Source organism: Amborella trichopoda, chromosome 9 (assembly GCF_054954075.1).
Source record: "Amborella trichopoda isolate Santa Cruz 75 chromosome 9, AtrichopodaSantaCruz75HAP2 v2.0, whole genome shotgun sequence".
Taxonomy (NCBI): domain Eukaryota; kingdom Viridiplantae; phylum Streptophyta; class Magnoliopsida; order Amborellales; family Amborellaceae; genus Amborella; species Amborella trichopoda.
Window position 1 is genome coordinate 44,546,214 of NC_142344.1, and position 11,911 is coordinate 44,558,124.

Here is an 11,911-nt window from a genome sequence, read left to right on the forward strand (position 1 = left end):
TGCAAGGTTTGGAGCTAGTCTACGATATACAAGAAGTGAGAACAAAGGCAAGTTCCCTTTATCTCATTTCCTTGGATTATAAAATAAGTATATGACATAGTAATTCTTCTTTGTTAAGTGTAGTTTTAAGTCTTTTAACTTTTGAAAATTGAGTTATTCAATTTTTAGTCAATTTCTCTAACATTTAATGATTAATGTAACCTAAAACACCACACGGGGCACTTTGCTCATATCCTTAATTATCTTCTTATTTTACTTAAAGAAAAGCATTTTTATCCTCTTATTCAACTTGAAGAAATGACGGTGCCGATCATATATTAAACATTATTACATTAGTAGTTTAGTACCCACACCATTTACCAACATTATTAAATTTGAAGTAACATATTTTTTTAGTATTATTTATTCTTGGTAAGAGTTTGTAAAAAGTAACATGGAATGAAGGATGGAAATTAGTAAATAAAAAAATAAAAAATTTAACAGATTAAATTTTGATTTTATTGCCGTGTACAACAACTTCAAATTCTCTCACGCTCTCATACATGTTGCGCTGATTCATGATTGAGCACACATCGAAGGGTTTATGCTCTCCCTATGCTCACATATTACTCATATTTTAAAATTTGATTTTATTGCCGTGTGCAACAACTTCAAATTTTCTCACGCTCTCATACATGTCGCGTTCACTCATGATTGAACACACATCGAAAGGTTTATGCTCTCCCTATGCTAATATTGCATCCTGACAACATGGATTCACAATTCCTTAATACTTTAAATCAACGTTTAGCATAAGTAGAATCGCATTCTTGTGTAGCAAGGAGTCACGTTGTCTGCGATATAGAAACTTGATTCCAAACAACATGGATTCGCAATTCCAAAAAATTTGGAATCAACGTTTCTCACAAACAGAATCACATTCTTGTGTAGCTAAGAATCAAAAAGTCCTCGATATGGAATCTTGATTCCAGCAATCCAGGAGGAATCGCGTTTCGCAAAAAATCAAAACGTGATTCCTTTCTTTTAAAATTGACTTTTGCCCGGGGAAACGCCGAATTGAGATTCTGAAATAGAATTGCTACCCTAATAGGCGATTTGGGTAACTATAATCTCCACATTTCAGAGACTCATCTTTGTACTATCCTTCTCCTTTAATACAACAGTTAACTTCTTCAATATGTCATATGTTATCATCCTTGACTTATTTGCCTTATTTGCTTCCTTCTAAAGTTCCCATGATGCAAGTTAATTGTAGTTCTTTCTCTTATGATATCTACAGTTGCTGACTTTCTTGAACTTGTTCCAGCATAAATACTTGGAGGGGCCAACAAGTGACATCTTGAATGTCTATGGCCGTGATATCTTGAATGTTTATGGTATGATAGTGGTGCCAGAACTCTTGTCACAGTCTTGTCTTTGATGAGGCAGAAACTTTCATCTCAAGGCGTGATTCTTTAAAATGTCCCTGTGTGGATTGAGTTGTAGTTCGTTAAAAGTTTCTTGCCCTATTTTATCAGTGCGAGGTTCATCAAGTTTGCAAGTTCCATTTTGTTTCCATGATGGTCATTATGGCGGGAGCACGACACTTCTATTTCGTACACAAAGGTTGGCTCAGCAATTTTGGAAATCATGCATAAAAGAAATACTCTGAGCCATAGTATAAATAGTGTAACTTGTTGTCTGACATAAGGCATTTACTACAGGCTATGTTGGAAGGGCTTCACATCTAAACAACATGTCCAGGAAAAATTCAGCATTAGAAGTGCAATGGATGCTTCCTTTGGTAATATGGCAGGTGATTCAGCAGGTAAATGCACAAAGTATAGCTTTATTTACTTGGACTAGTTATATATTTCAAGAAACGGAACGCTTACATGTGGCGCCACCTGTAATATAAAGTATATGTGACATGTTCTCAGCTGTCCGATCTGTCACAAGTTAACACTTGAGCCCTAGATCTTGATCCTACAGCTCAGAGTATTTTACTTTTTTATTTTATGAATAATTTTGCACTGAAATTTGGGGTCTAGGCACACCTAACAGGGGCGGACATGATAAAAAAAAATAAAAAATATTTCTGTCTAGGAAAAATGACCAGAATACCCTTGGAATTTACAGGGGCTTTTTGGTGATTTATTTTAATTGGAAATATTTTTTTATTTTTTGCCAGGTGTGCCCCAATGAGGTGAGGTCACGCTCCAAATTTCACTCAAAAATGTTTTGTAGAAAATTAAAAAATCAACCAGTATTTGATGTGAAATCATAAAAGAAACAATTTTAGCCATCCATTTAGATCGGATGGCTACAAACAGGGTTCACATATGATTTACATGTGATTGGCATCGCATGTAAAGCTTTCCCATCAAAAAATGGAAGCTACATGTTGATTGTCTTATGGCTAGTCTAAAATGGTTTTGTGCTGTAGTAATGATGTTTTACATTATGTTTGTTGAGGTACTATGTTCTTGTCCATGAAATGCTTGACAAACTATGATCATATGAGTAGGTACAATGGGAAATGGGGATTGCCCTGGCGTTATAAGTATGCCATCAAACTAAGTTTTCTTTACCTAGTTATTTGAAGTAGTGTTTAATTGAGAAAGATCTTGCCTTTTTTTTGTGGTGTTTTGTGTTTGGTTTTTTTTGGGGGTGGGGTGGGGGGGTGGGGGTTGTTTCAATAATGGGAAGGAAAAGCAAAATAAGGCTCACCTCAAGCTGTATGCCTTAGAGTTTTCACTGCAAACCAGAAAGGGAATGCTTGGAACAGCGGCAATTCGTCCATATTGATCTATATTGGGATGCTTGGACTTTTGTGTGGTTAGATAAGTATCAGTTTAGATGTGCAATAATTCATGCTAGATAAAAATCATGGATGCACATTCTGCTATCCGCGGTCTATTTCAGAGAAAAAAAATACTTGCTTGATGGAGGTATTTTGTTGCCGAATCAGTTTTTGTGTAAAGATCCACAAAAGGTTGTTAGAGATAAGATTACTTAGAGTGGCTCTTACATTAGAGGGAGTTTAAAAGTCATGCTTGGCCCCTCCTACAAAATCATTTCATACTTGTGATGCTTTACAACATATAATGCTCAGAGATCCTGCTTGGGTATGCAGACATGAATGCGATGCCTATTCTGATTATGGTCTTGTATTGATGCATCTCAACTTGATGCTTGTAGACTTGAAAGTATTTCTCTGCCTGATTGTTGATGCATTTATATATTATTTTTGCCATTTCATGTGTTATTCTAGGTTCATTGGCATGCATAGTTGATGCATCAATTTGTGCTGATTTTGCTTCTCATTGGATAGTGTACATCTGGAGTAGCTTTGCAGAGAACAAAAAGAACATTTTGGTCCAAAATAATATCAAATATGCATGGTATGAGACACTTAATGCTAACTAGAGGGACTGGCAAAGTTTTGCAATCAGCTCCTAAGTTATTTGGAATTAGGACTCAGAAATAGACAAAAAATTGGGACTGAATTGCATGGGATCCATCTCAAGGCTCCACCGCATCTTCCTCCCTCCCCTCTACACAGCCTACACCCACCGCTGCTACTCCATCCTCGTGCCCCTTCGTGCCTCCCCAGCAGCACCCCCTCACTCGTCCTTCGCCAAATCCTATTAATAACAACCTGTCCCTCCAAGCCCCTCCCCACCCCTCCTCCATTCCCCCTTTGCCAAGAAGTTGCCTTATCCATAGCCGTTTAGATACTATACACTTAAAGCCAAACTCTACTCGGCTTTGGTGGGCTTCTTCTACCCCCATCGTAATGATGACCGCGGTATCGAAAGGTGGGGACGGAAGGTTTGGGGAGAACCAGACCTATGCTGCCGAAAGCTTACTAATGGCCGTGTTCTCTTCTTCTTTCCCTCTACTCAGAGAGTCATTTCAGCCTCGAACATAGCGTTTCCGGTCTTCTGTGGAGCGACCCTCTCCCTTTCCCCCTGGTCTCAAGAGCTAGTATCATTTAAGGCCCAAAGAGTATGGCTTAGAACTTTCGACATCCCACTCCATGCTTGGACCCCTGAAACGTTCCGCTCCATTTTAGGAGCTTGTGGCTCCCTAGTATCCATTCACTGGAAGTTAGTGGAATTCCCCCCTATGGGTTCAATTTAACTATTGGTAGAGGTTCTCAAACCTTCTTCTCGTTGGCTTGAGGTGGAAGGCAGTTTCTTCGGGGTTCGGTTAGCATGGCAATTTGCCTCACCTCCTCCCCCGCCATGTCCAGGTGCAGGACCATGGACCCCAACCTCCTACTGACCAAAACAAGCAGACCACTGTAGCCCGGAAATGCAACAACCACAGCCCACATCCCCACTGAAGCCGTCCATCTCTACATCGGAGGGCTAACTCTCTTGATCGCTATCCCAGTCAGTCTGCCACTTCTCTCAATCCATGTGTCCCACCTTTTTACCCACCTAACAGCTATACCATCTCCCTTCTCCTTGCATGCAACATGTCAACCACCTTCAACCCGTAATGTGATGCCGACACATTTCCTGTCCCTTCTGACCTTCAGCCGCCTTCTCTCCACGTGACTGACCGTATTTCTCTCTCTCCTATCTCCCATCCCTCTCCTAGACTTCCCACCTGATCCCTTCCTCATCCTCGCGCGACGTTGCTTCATCTTCGTCCTACACCGGCCACCAACCCACCTCGTACTTCCTCTACCTCTTCAGCTGGCAAGTCCTCCCTGGGTCTCCCTCCCTGGCTATCTGTTTCCAACTCTCGGCCCACTTCATCCAACGGTCACCTGCTCGCCGTTGACCCTTCCTTGAGCACCCTTCCCTTTGTCTTAGTCCAGTTCCTGGTACGTCCATCTCCTTCTAGTTCTCCTCTTCCCCCTTCCATTTCTTCGTCCCTCCTATCTTCTCGTCTAACCCTCTCCCTTCTTTCTAACTCTCTTACCCCATTTTCTTGAGCCCCCCTCGCCCCACAAGACTCTAACCATCCCACTCCTCAGCCCCACCAACTAGATGTTCTCACCATTGCCTCGGTCCTCAACCCTGCTGTAGCCAACCACCAGTTGCCCCTTACCTAGTCAACAAATGCCTCCGAAGACCTCGAAGACTGCTTCGGTACACCTTTCGACACCCCTCGTCATGATCCCCTACATCGTCCGATCGTTCGGGTATCTCATCCCCGGTCTGTCATCCACCCCCCCTTTCTCCTCTTTACTCATCCCCTCCCTCTATTGCCTCGCTTAACCCCCCTTCTCCCCCCCAAGATAACCATCCTTGCTCCACTTCCCCTTCAACCTCAGCCCCCTCCCGCTCCTCCCCCCATCCTACTCTCCCACCCACCCTCTCCCCCCTGTGATCCACCTCCCTCCACGTGGACTCTCTCGTACCCCTCATCCTTCCTCTCTCCCTCCCCTATCAACCCAGCCCCCATCTTCTCGTGCCTGCCCCCTCAACCCTTCATCTCCTCCCTCTTTTTCCCTCCTACCCCCTATTTCTTTACTGGGCCCCCCTCTACCTCGTCTACTGCCACTGTTCCCCCCTCAATATCTTCCCCCTTCTTACCTTGACCCAGCATCCTCTCAGTCTGCGCCCCCCCCCTTCCATATTTGCCTCGGCCTCCCTTTCAATCCATTCGATCCATTGAATCATCGCTTTCTCTGACCTCGGTGAATTTAGCTTTCATCGATGCTTGCGATCAAGCACATGGGAACGTATCCTAGGTCCTTAGAGTCATGGGTCTCCAATTCAATGGACTTCAAGAGGCTCTCCAAGCCTTTTTGAAATCGGAAGTTAACTCTAACCGAAAGACTAAAAAAAGAGGATTAAGAGAAATCTCGAATCTCGCATGAGGCATTAACTATCACCGGCCATCCCTTCCTTACCCATTTCAAAGCAAACTGGGATCCCAAGCCTCGGTGGAAGCCTCCCTTCAACTCTCCCTGTTTGCCCATGCTAATTCTTTGTTGGAACGTCTCAGGCCTCGGGCTCCCGGTTAAGCGCAATGCGATGCGCGATAGCATTGGCCGTTATTTTGGGGAAGAAGACGATGTGAATAGGTGGCTAGACCAGCAACAGGGGCGTTTCGTGGAATTTGGATCATTTGTGATCCTGCTTTCTTCTCTCTCTCCTACTCTCTCGAAGCTACCTTCTCGATGATGGTTCTTTTGTCATGAGTATCGGATGACCTGGTTTTCAAGTTTTCAACTATCTATGGCTCAAATTCAGACGGTCTAAGGTATACCTTTTGGACCGAACTAGATGCTATCGCATCTCTCCCTTCACCTACATGGTATCTTGGAGGAAATTTCAATATTACACGATGTTCGTTTAAAGAAATTCTCTTTCCAGAGTAACTGCAGCCATGTCTTAGTTTTCTGACTTCATCTCTCTCCACAGCTTGATTGATATTCCGCTTAAAGGGGCTCGTTACACTTTGTCCAACCACTCCCCTTCCCTAACTCTCTCTAAACTCGACTGGATTCTCTTCAGCTCTGATAGGGATGCCACTTTCCTCGGCTCCCATGCCTTTGCCTTACCTAAGCCCACCTTAGACCATTGCCCCATACTTCTCGACACCACTTCCATAGTGCGTGGCCAAAACTGTTTCAGTTTAAGCGGTTATGGCTCGAAGAGGCAACCTTTCTCCATCTTGTCCCTCTCTGGTGGAACTCTTTTACTTCCCAAGTCTTGGGGAGAGGCAGTTTTAGGCTTCAAAGAAAAATTCCAGTTGCTCAAAAACACAATTACCAAATGGAGGAAGCAACATCTGGGCAATTTCCATTCCCGAAAAAGTGATATTTTACATGCCATCCAGGGATGGGACTCACTCGAAAAGCTTTGTCCACTTACTGATGTGGAGACTGGAGAGGCAAACCAGGGCACTACTCAAGATCGATTACCAAACCATCCTAAAGCAAGAGGAGATTTACTGGTATCAACGATCTCGAGTTAGGTGGCTCAAGTTCGGGGATCTTAATACCTCCTTTTTTCAAAGGATATCCAACTGTAGGAGGCGAGATAACTCAATAGCTCACATCAAAATCGAAGACAGCTATTTAGAACAGGCTTCTAAGGTGGAAGGAGCAATTATCGAATTCTTCACGAACCTTTTCATAGCCCCTTCCGGCCCCAAACCCACTTTGGGGGACCTATCCTTCCTCTCCCTCCCCCACAAGAAGGCAGTTTGGACTGAATGACCATTCTCAGAGGAAGTTGATTCTAAGGGCAATTCACAATCTCAGTCAAGACCGGGCCCCAGGCCTAGATGGATATCCCATTGCCTTCTTCAAGTCCTTTTCGCCCTCCTTAAAGGCAGATTTTCTGGACTGCTTTACTGAATTCTATGACAGAGGGGTGCTCCACAAGACTCTCAATGCTACTTTCATTGCTTCGGTCCCAAACTGGGGGGGGGGTTGAGGAACTTAAAGATTTCCGGTCCATTAGCCTCATCAACAACACATACAAGTTCCTCGCAGAAGTGTTAGCCTCTCGCCTCAAAGAAGTGTTAGGCCTAGTATGGGGCCTTTGTCAGGGATCACCAAATAGACCACAGTGCCTTAGTCGCCCATGAGTGCATCCACTCGAGGCATCCTTCCACACTTCCGGGCTTGGTCATCAAGCTTGATTGGGAGAGGGCTTACGACCATGTATATCGTTTAATCATTCTTGAAACTCTTGCACGTATGGGCTTTGGTCCACGATGGCACAAGTGGATGCACGTATGGGTTTTCGTCCACGATGACGCGAGTGGATGCACGTACTTCCAATCCCCACTTCTCCTTCCTCATCAACGGATCCCCCAAGGACTACTTTCCCTCTTCTAGAGGTTTGTGCCAGGGAGACCTCCTTTCCCCTTCCTATTCGCCATTATGGCAGGAGTATTCACCTGTTCTACTTACCGCCTAGTGCAAGTTGGGTGGCTACAAGGATTTACCATCGGATCCCAAGGACTTACCATCTCCCATCTTCAATACGCAGATGACACCCTCGTCTTCTGCAAGGCTGATGCCTGGGAAGTCGATACCCTTCTACCGTTTCTTAAATGTTTTGAGTGTGCAACTGGATTTAGGGTGAATATGGATAAGACCAAGATGATGGGGGTAGCCCTCGACTATCACATCACCCAGGAGTTGGCCGAGAGATGGGGCTGTTTGGCCAACAAGCTCCCAGGTACTTACGTCGGACTTCCCCTTTCTATTGGGAAGCCCAAGCTCAACGAGTGGGCTCATCTGATAGACAAATTTTATCGAAAACTAGCCACTTGGAAGGGTCGGTTCCTCACCCCGGGTGGGAGAACCATTTAGATAAAGGCAACCCTATCCAATGTGCCTTTATACCAGATGTCTTTTTTTCTAATGCTGGCCTTGGTAAGAGCCCCACTTGAAAAACTTATGTGAAAATTCTTGTGGGCCGGTGAAGAGGATAAGCACAAATATATCACCTCATTTCCTGGGATAAATTCTGTCTCCCTCGCTCTCAAGGTGGTCTTGGCATTCGTTAACTTAAATTCGTTAATCTAGCGTTGCTCGGAAAGTGGTGGAGGTGGTTTGCAACTCAAGATAACCACCTATGGAAGATGGTACTATCCTCTCGATTCTCAGGAATTTGGAAATCTATCCTCGCGATTCTCCATCTCTTCAAAAGCCACACCGGACTTCACCCCAGAAGGGGCTCTCAAGTAAGCTTCAGACATGACCTGTGGTTGGGCCAAACCACCCTCAAGGACCAATTCCCATCACTTTTCCTTTTAGTCCTTGATTGCCAATCCACCTTCGAGGACCGTGTGACCAGTCCTAGGGTTGACCAGAACATGGAGTCCAAACTTCAGAAGCCCCCCATCTGACGAAGAATTCCAAGAGTTACTTGACCTCTCCTCCTGTCGTCGTTCTTCTTTTCTTCCCCTTCATGTAGAGACAGCATCCAAAAATTAAGTTCTTTAACTGGCTGGCCTTGGCTGAGAGAGTACTCAGTAGACCAACTTCAGCGAAGGGGAATGCCAATACCAAACCGCTGCGTCGTGTGTAAGGCTGCCGAAGAGACCAATGCCCATTTGTTCATCCATTGTCCCAACGCTTTCCAACAGTGGGGATCCCTTCTTCAGTTATTTCAGTGGCAATGGGTTACCCCCATCTCCATATCTCAACCATGTTCCTTACTATCTCGCTTTCCATGGCCCAATTCTGGTATCTTACTTTGGAAAGCGGCAGTTGCTACCCTTCTTAGGACCGCATGGATTGAACGCAATCAACACATTTTTCGCGGAGAAAGTTCATCTCCATCAGTCTTATTCAATAAGATCAAGTCCTCCGGTTTTTTGGGCTTCAAATCACAAGAGCTTCAAAGAGTTCCCTCTCTCGACATTCCACTTGGACTGGGTGACCATGCTCAACCTCAACGGGCATTGTATCCCTCGTGCTTCTCTATGGTGTCCACCGGAATTTGATTGGATCAAACTGAAGTTTGATGGTTGCTCCCTAGGCAACCCCAGCCGGCATAGGTGGTCTATTCAGGAATCACGTAGGCTCAGTCTTAGCCTCCTTCTCTCGACGTATAGGCCATTCAGATTCTCAAACTGCTGAAGCCCTCGCTCTTCTAGAAGGACTAAAACGATTCAATCCTTCATGGGGCTCCAATCTGCTGGTCGAAGGCGACTCAAGGAATGTCATCACCTGGGCCTTGGGCTCATCCCCTTGTCCATCGACTCTGACTTCCATCTTTGAAGAGATTAATCACTTCTGCAGGGACATCACGGTTGCATGGGTTCATATTTGGCGAGAAAGCAATTCCCTAGCAGACATTCTCGCCAAGACGGGTGCCACAAATGTCAGTGACGGATTTTCTTGCAAGCTCAGTCCACCATTGCGAATCTCTCCTCTATGTTTTTCACCTTTTTTTTAAGTTCAGTATAGAGCTTCCTCGAAGAGGGTTGCCATTTTTGTCTGTGTATAGTCTCCACATTTCGGAGACTCATATTTGTACTATCCTTCTCCTTTAATACAACTGTTAACTTCTTCCAAAAAAAATGGGGACTGAGATAGACCTTAAAATTTATGTATCAGTGTTTCGAATTTCATTATTGAAATTTTTGTAGCTTATTGCGCTTTTATTTTGTACTCTGATCTCTCCACTTTGGTAGAAACATTCTGATTAAACTCCTTTTCAGCTGTCTTTCCAAGAATAAACATCAGAGATCCATACAAGAGACTTGGGATCAGCAGAGAGGCTTCTGAAGAAGAGATCCAAGCTGCACGCAACTTCCTCATAAACAAATATGCAGGCCATAAACCAAGTATTGATGCAATAGAGTCAGCACATGACAAGATAATCATGCAGAAGTTCTATGAAAGAAAAAACCCAAAGATAAATGTTAAGAAAAAGTTTAGGGAAGTGAGTCAATCGAAGGTAATCAAGGCTATTGTGAGCCGGTTTGAAGCTCCCTCGGATGAGTTCATAATCAAGACTGCTGCAGCTTTTCTAGTGCTTGGGGTCTTAACCGTTCTTTTCCCAACAGAGGAAGGTCCTACACTTCAAGTGGCCATTTCTCTAATGGCATCTATGTATTTCATATACTCAAGGCTCAAAAATCGAATCAGGGCTTTCTTATATGGGTATGCTTGCAAACTTATTCCACACATTGAATTTGCATTTTATAGGGTTTTTTCTTATGGTTCAGTCTCTTGAATTTATTATGAGTTACTTTAATCTGTTAACTGTGTTTATTATGGGTATAGATATTAAGATCATCTGGCTGTTGGGCTTTGCAGATTGGCAGTTTTCTTTGGTTCATGGCTGTTGGGTACCTTCCTAATGGTATCTGTGGTTCCACCTTTGCTTCGGGGTCCAAGAAGCTTAGAAGTTAGCACCTCTCTGATCAGCTATGTGTTCCTATGGGTTTCTTCTACATATCTCAAGTAGGTGTTTGCTTTTGGAGCTGCTAAGAGGAGTGAAACTGCTGAGAGAATGTTGTTTAAAAGTGTTCTTGTTCTTGATTCTTGCGCTGCTCTTTTTGTTTACTGTTCTCTGCTTATTAAGGAGCATTACAAAATGCCGCAGAGGCTTCCTTTCTAAACGTTATTGCAAAGGGATTTTGGATATGACACCTCATACTTTTATGGACATCCAATATGAGTGATTGAGTCATTTCTTTTGGACCTCTTGATTTAAAACAGATCTTGATGGTTGGTCCGATGCAATTAAAAAGAATGGTCATGGGTCCTTTTAATCTCATTTTGTTGATTTTTATCTTTTGAGTGTTGATGGTGAAATTTTATTATCAAAATCTGCACAGCGAGGTGAATGTACGGTTTGGACAAAAATAAAGAACGAAGAGAAACAAAAAGGAAAAACTCGAAATACAACCAAATGAAATCTGAAAGGTGAAAGGAAGAAAAACTTGCACAACTTCCAGCAGCACCCGCCATATGATCTATTCTACTTGAGCCTTTACCTTCTCCTCGAAGTCCTCATTGTATTTAAGGAATCTCTTTCAATAATCACTCGATTGTGACTAGGAGAGGCACAAAACCCCTTTTTTAAGAGCCAAGAGTTCCACTTCAATATCCGTGCAGGAGACGCAAGGGCTTGAAAGGATAAGGGTGTTTTTATAATCGTCCCTGAGAATTCCACTTATTTAGACTTGATTTCCTTAAACATTGGCATCAAAATTAAGCTTTAACCACCCTCCGGTTGGTGGTTATGGCTTACTTGGTTTCATGGGTTTCTTAATCTTTAATGGGCAGCTTGTATTAATTACTGTCTTCCTTTCGGTGCCCTTTTATGTTATCTTCTTTTCATTGCGCAAGACGTTGTCATAAGCTAAGAATGGGGCTGTGGTTGTGGTGGTAATAAGACCTGAGTCATGTATAAAGGTCACGTCCTCTATTTTCACTAACAGTTTCAAAAAATTGACTCTTTCCAAAGCAGGTAAGGGCTTGTAATCC

At 43.6% G+C, this 11,911-nt stretch overlaps 1 protein-coding gene across 1 annotated transcript; it reads left to right on the forward strand.

The window, feature by feature from the left end:
- Nucleotides 1-1,306: 1,306 nt before the first annotated feature.
- On the forward strand, nt 1,307-11,198 carry LOC18426904 (DnaJ (DUF3353)). The gene is made up of 4 exons (XM_088846487.1): nt 1,307-1,605; nt 1,704-1,807; nt 10,135-10,579; nt 10,736-11,198. The coding sequence occupies exons 1-4, from the start codon at nt 1,460-1,462 to the stop codon at nt 10,884-10,886; spliced, it is 846 nt and encodes a 281-aa protein (XP_088702613.1). The 5' UTR covers nt 1,307-1,459; the 3' UTR covers nt 10,887-11,198.
- Nucleotides 11,199-11,911: the final 713 nt, after the last annotated feature.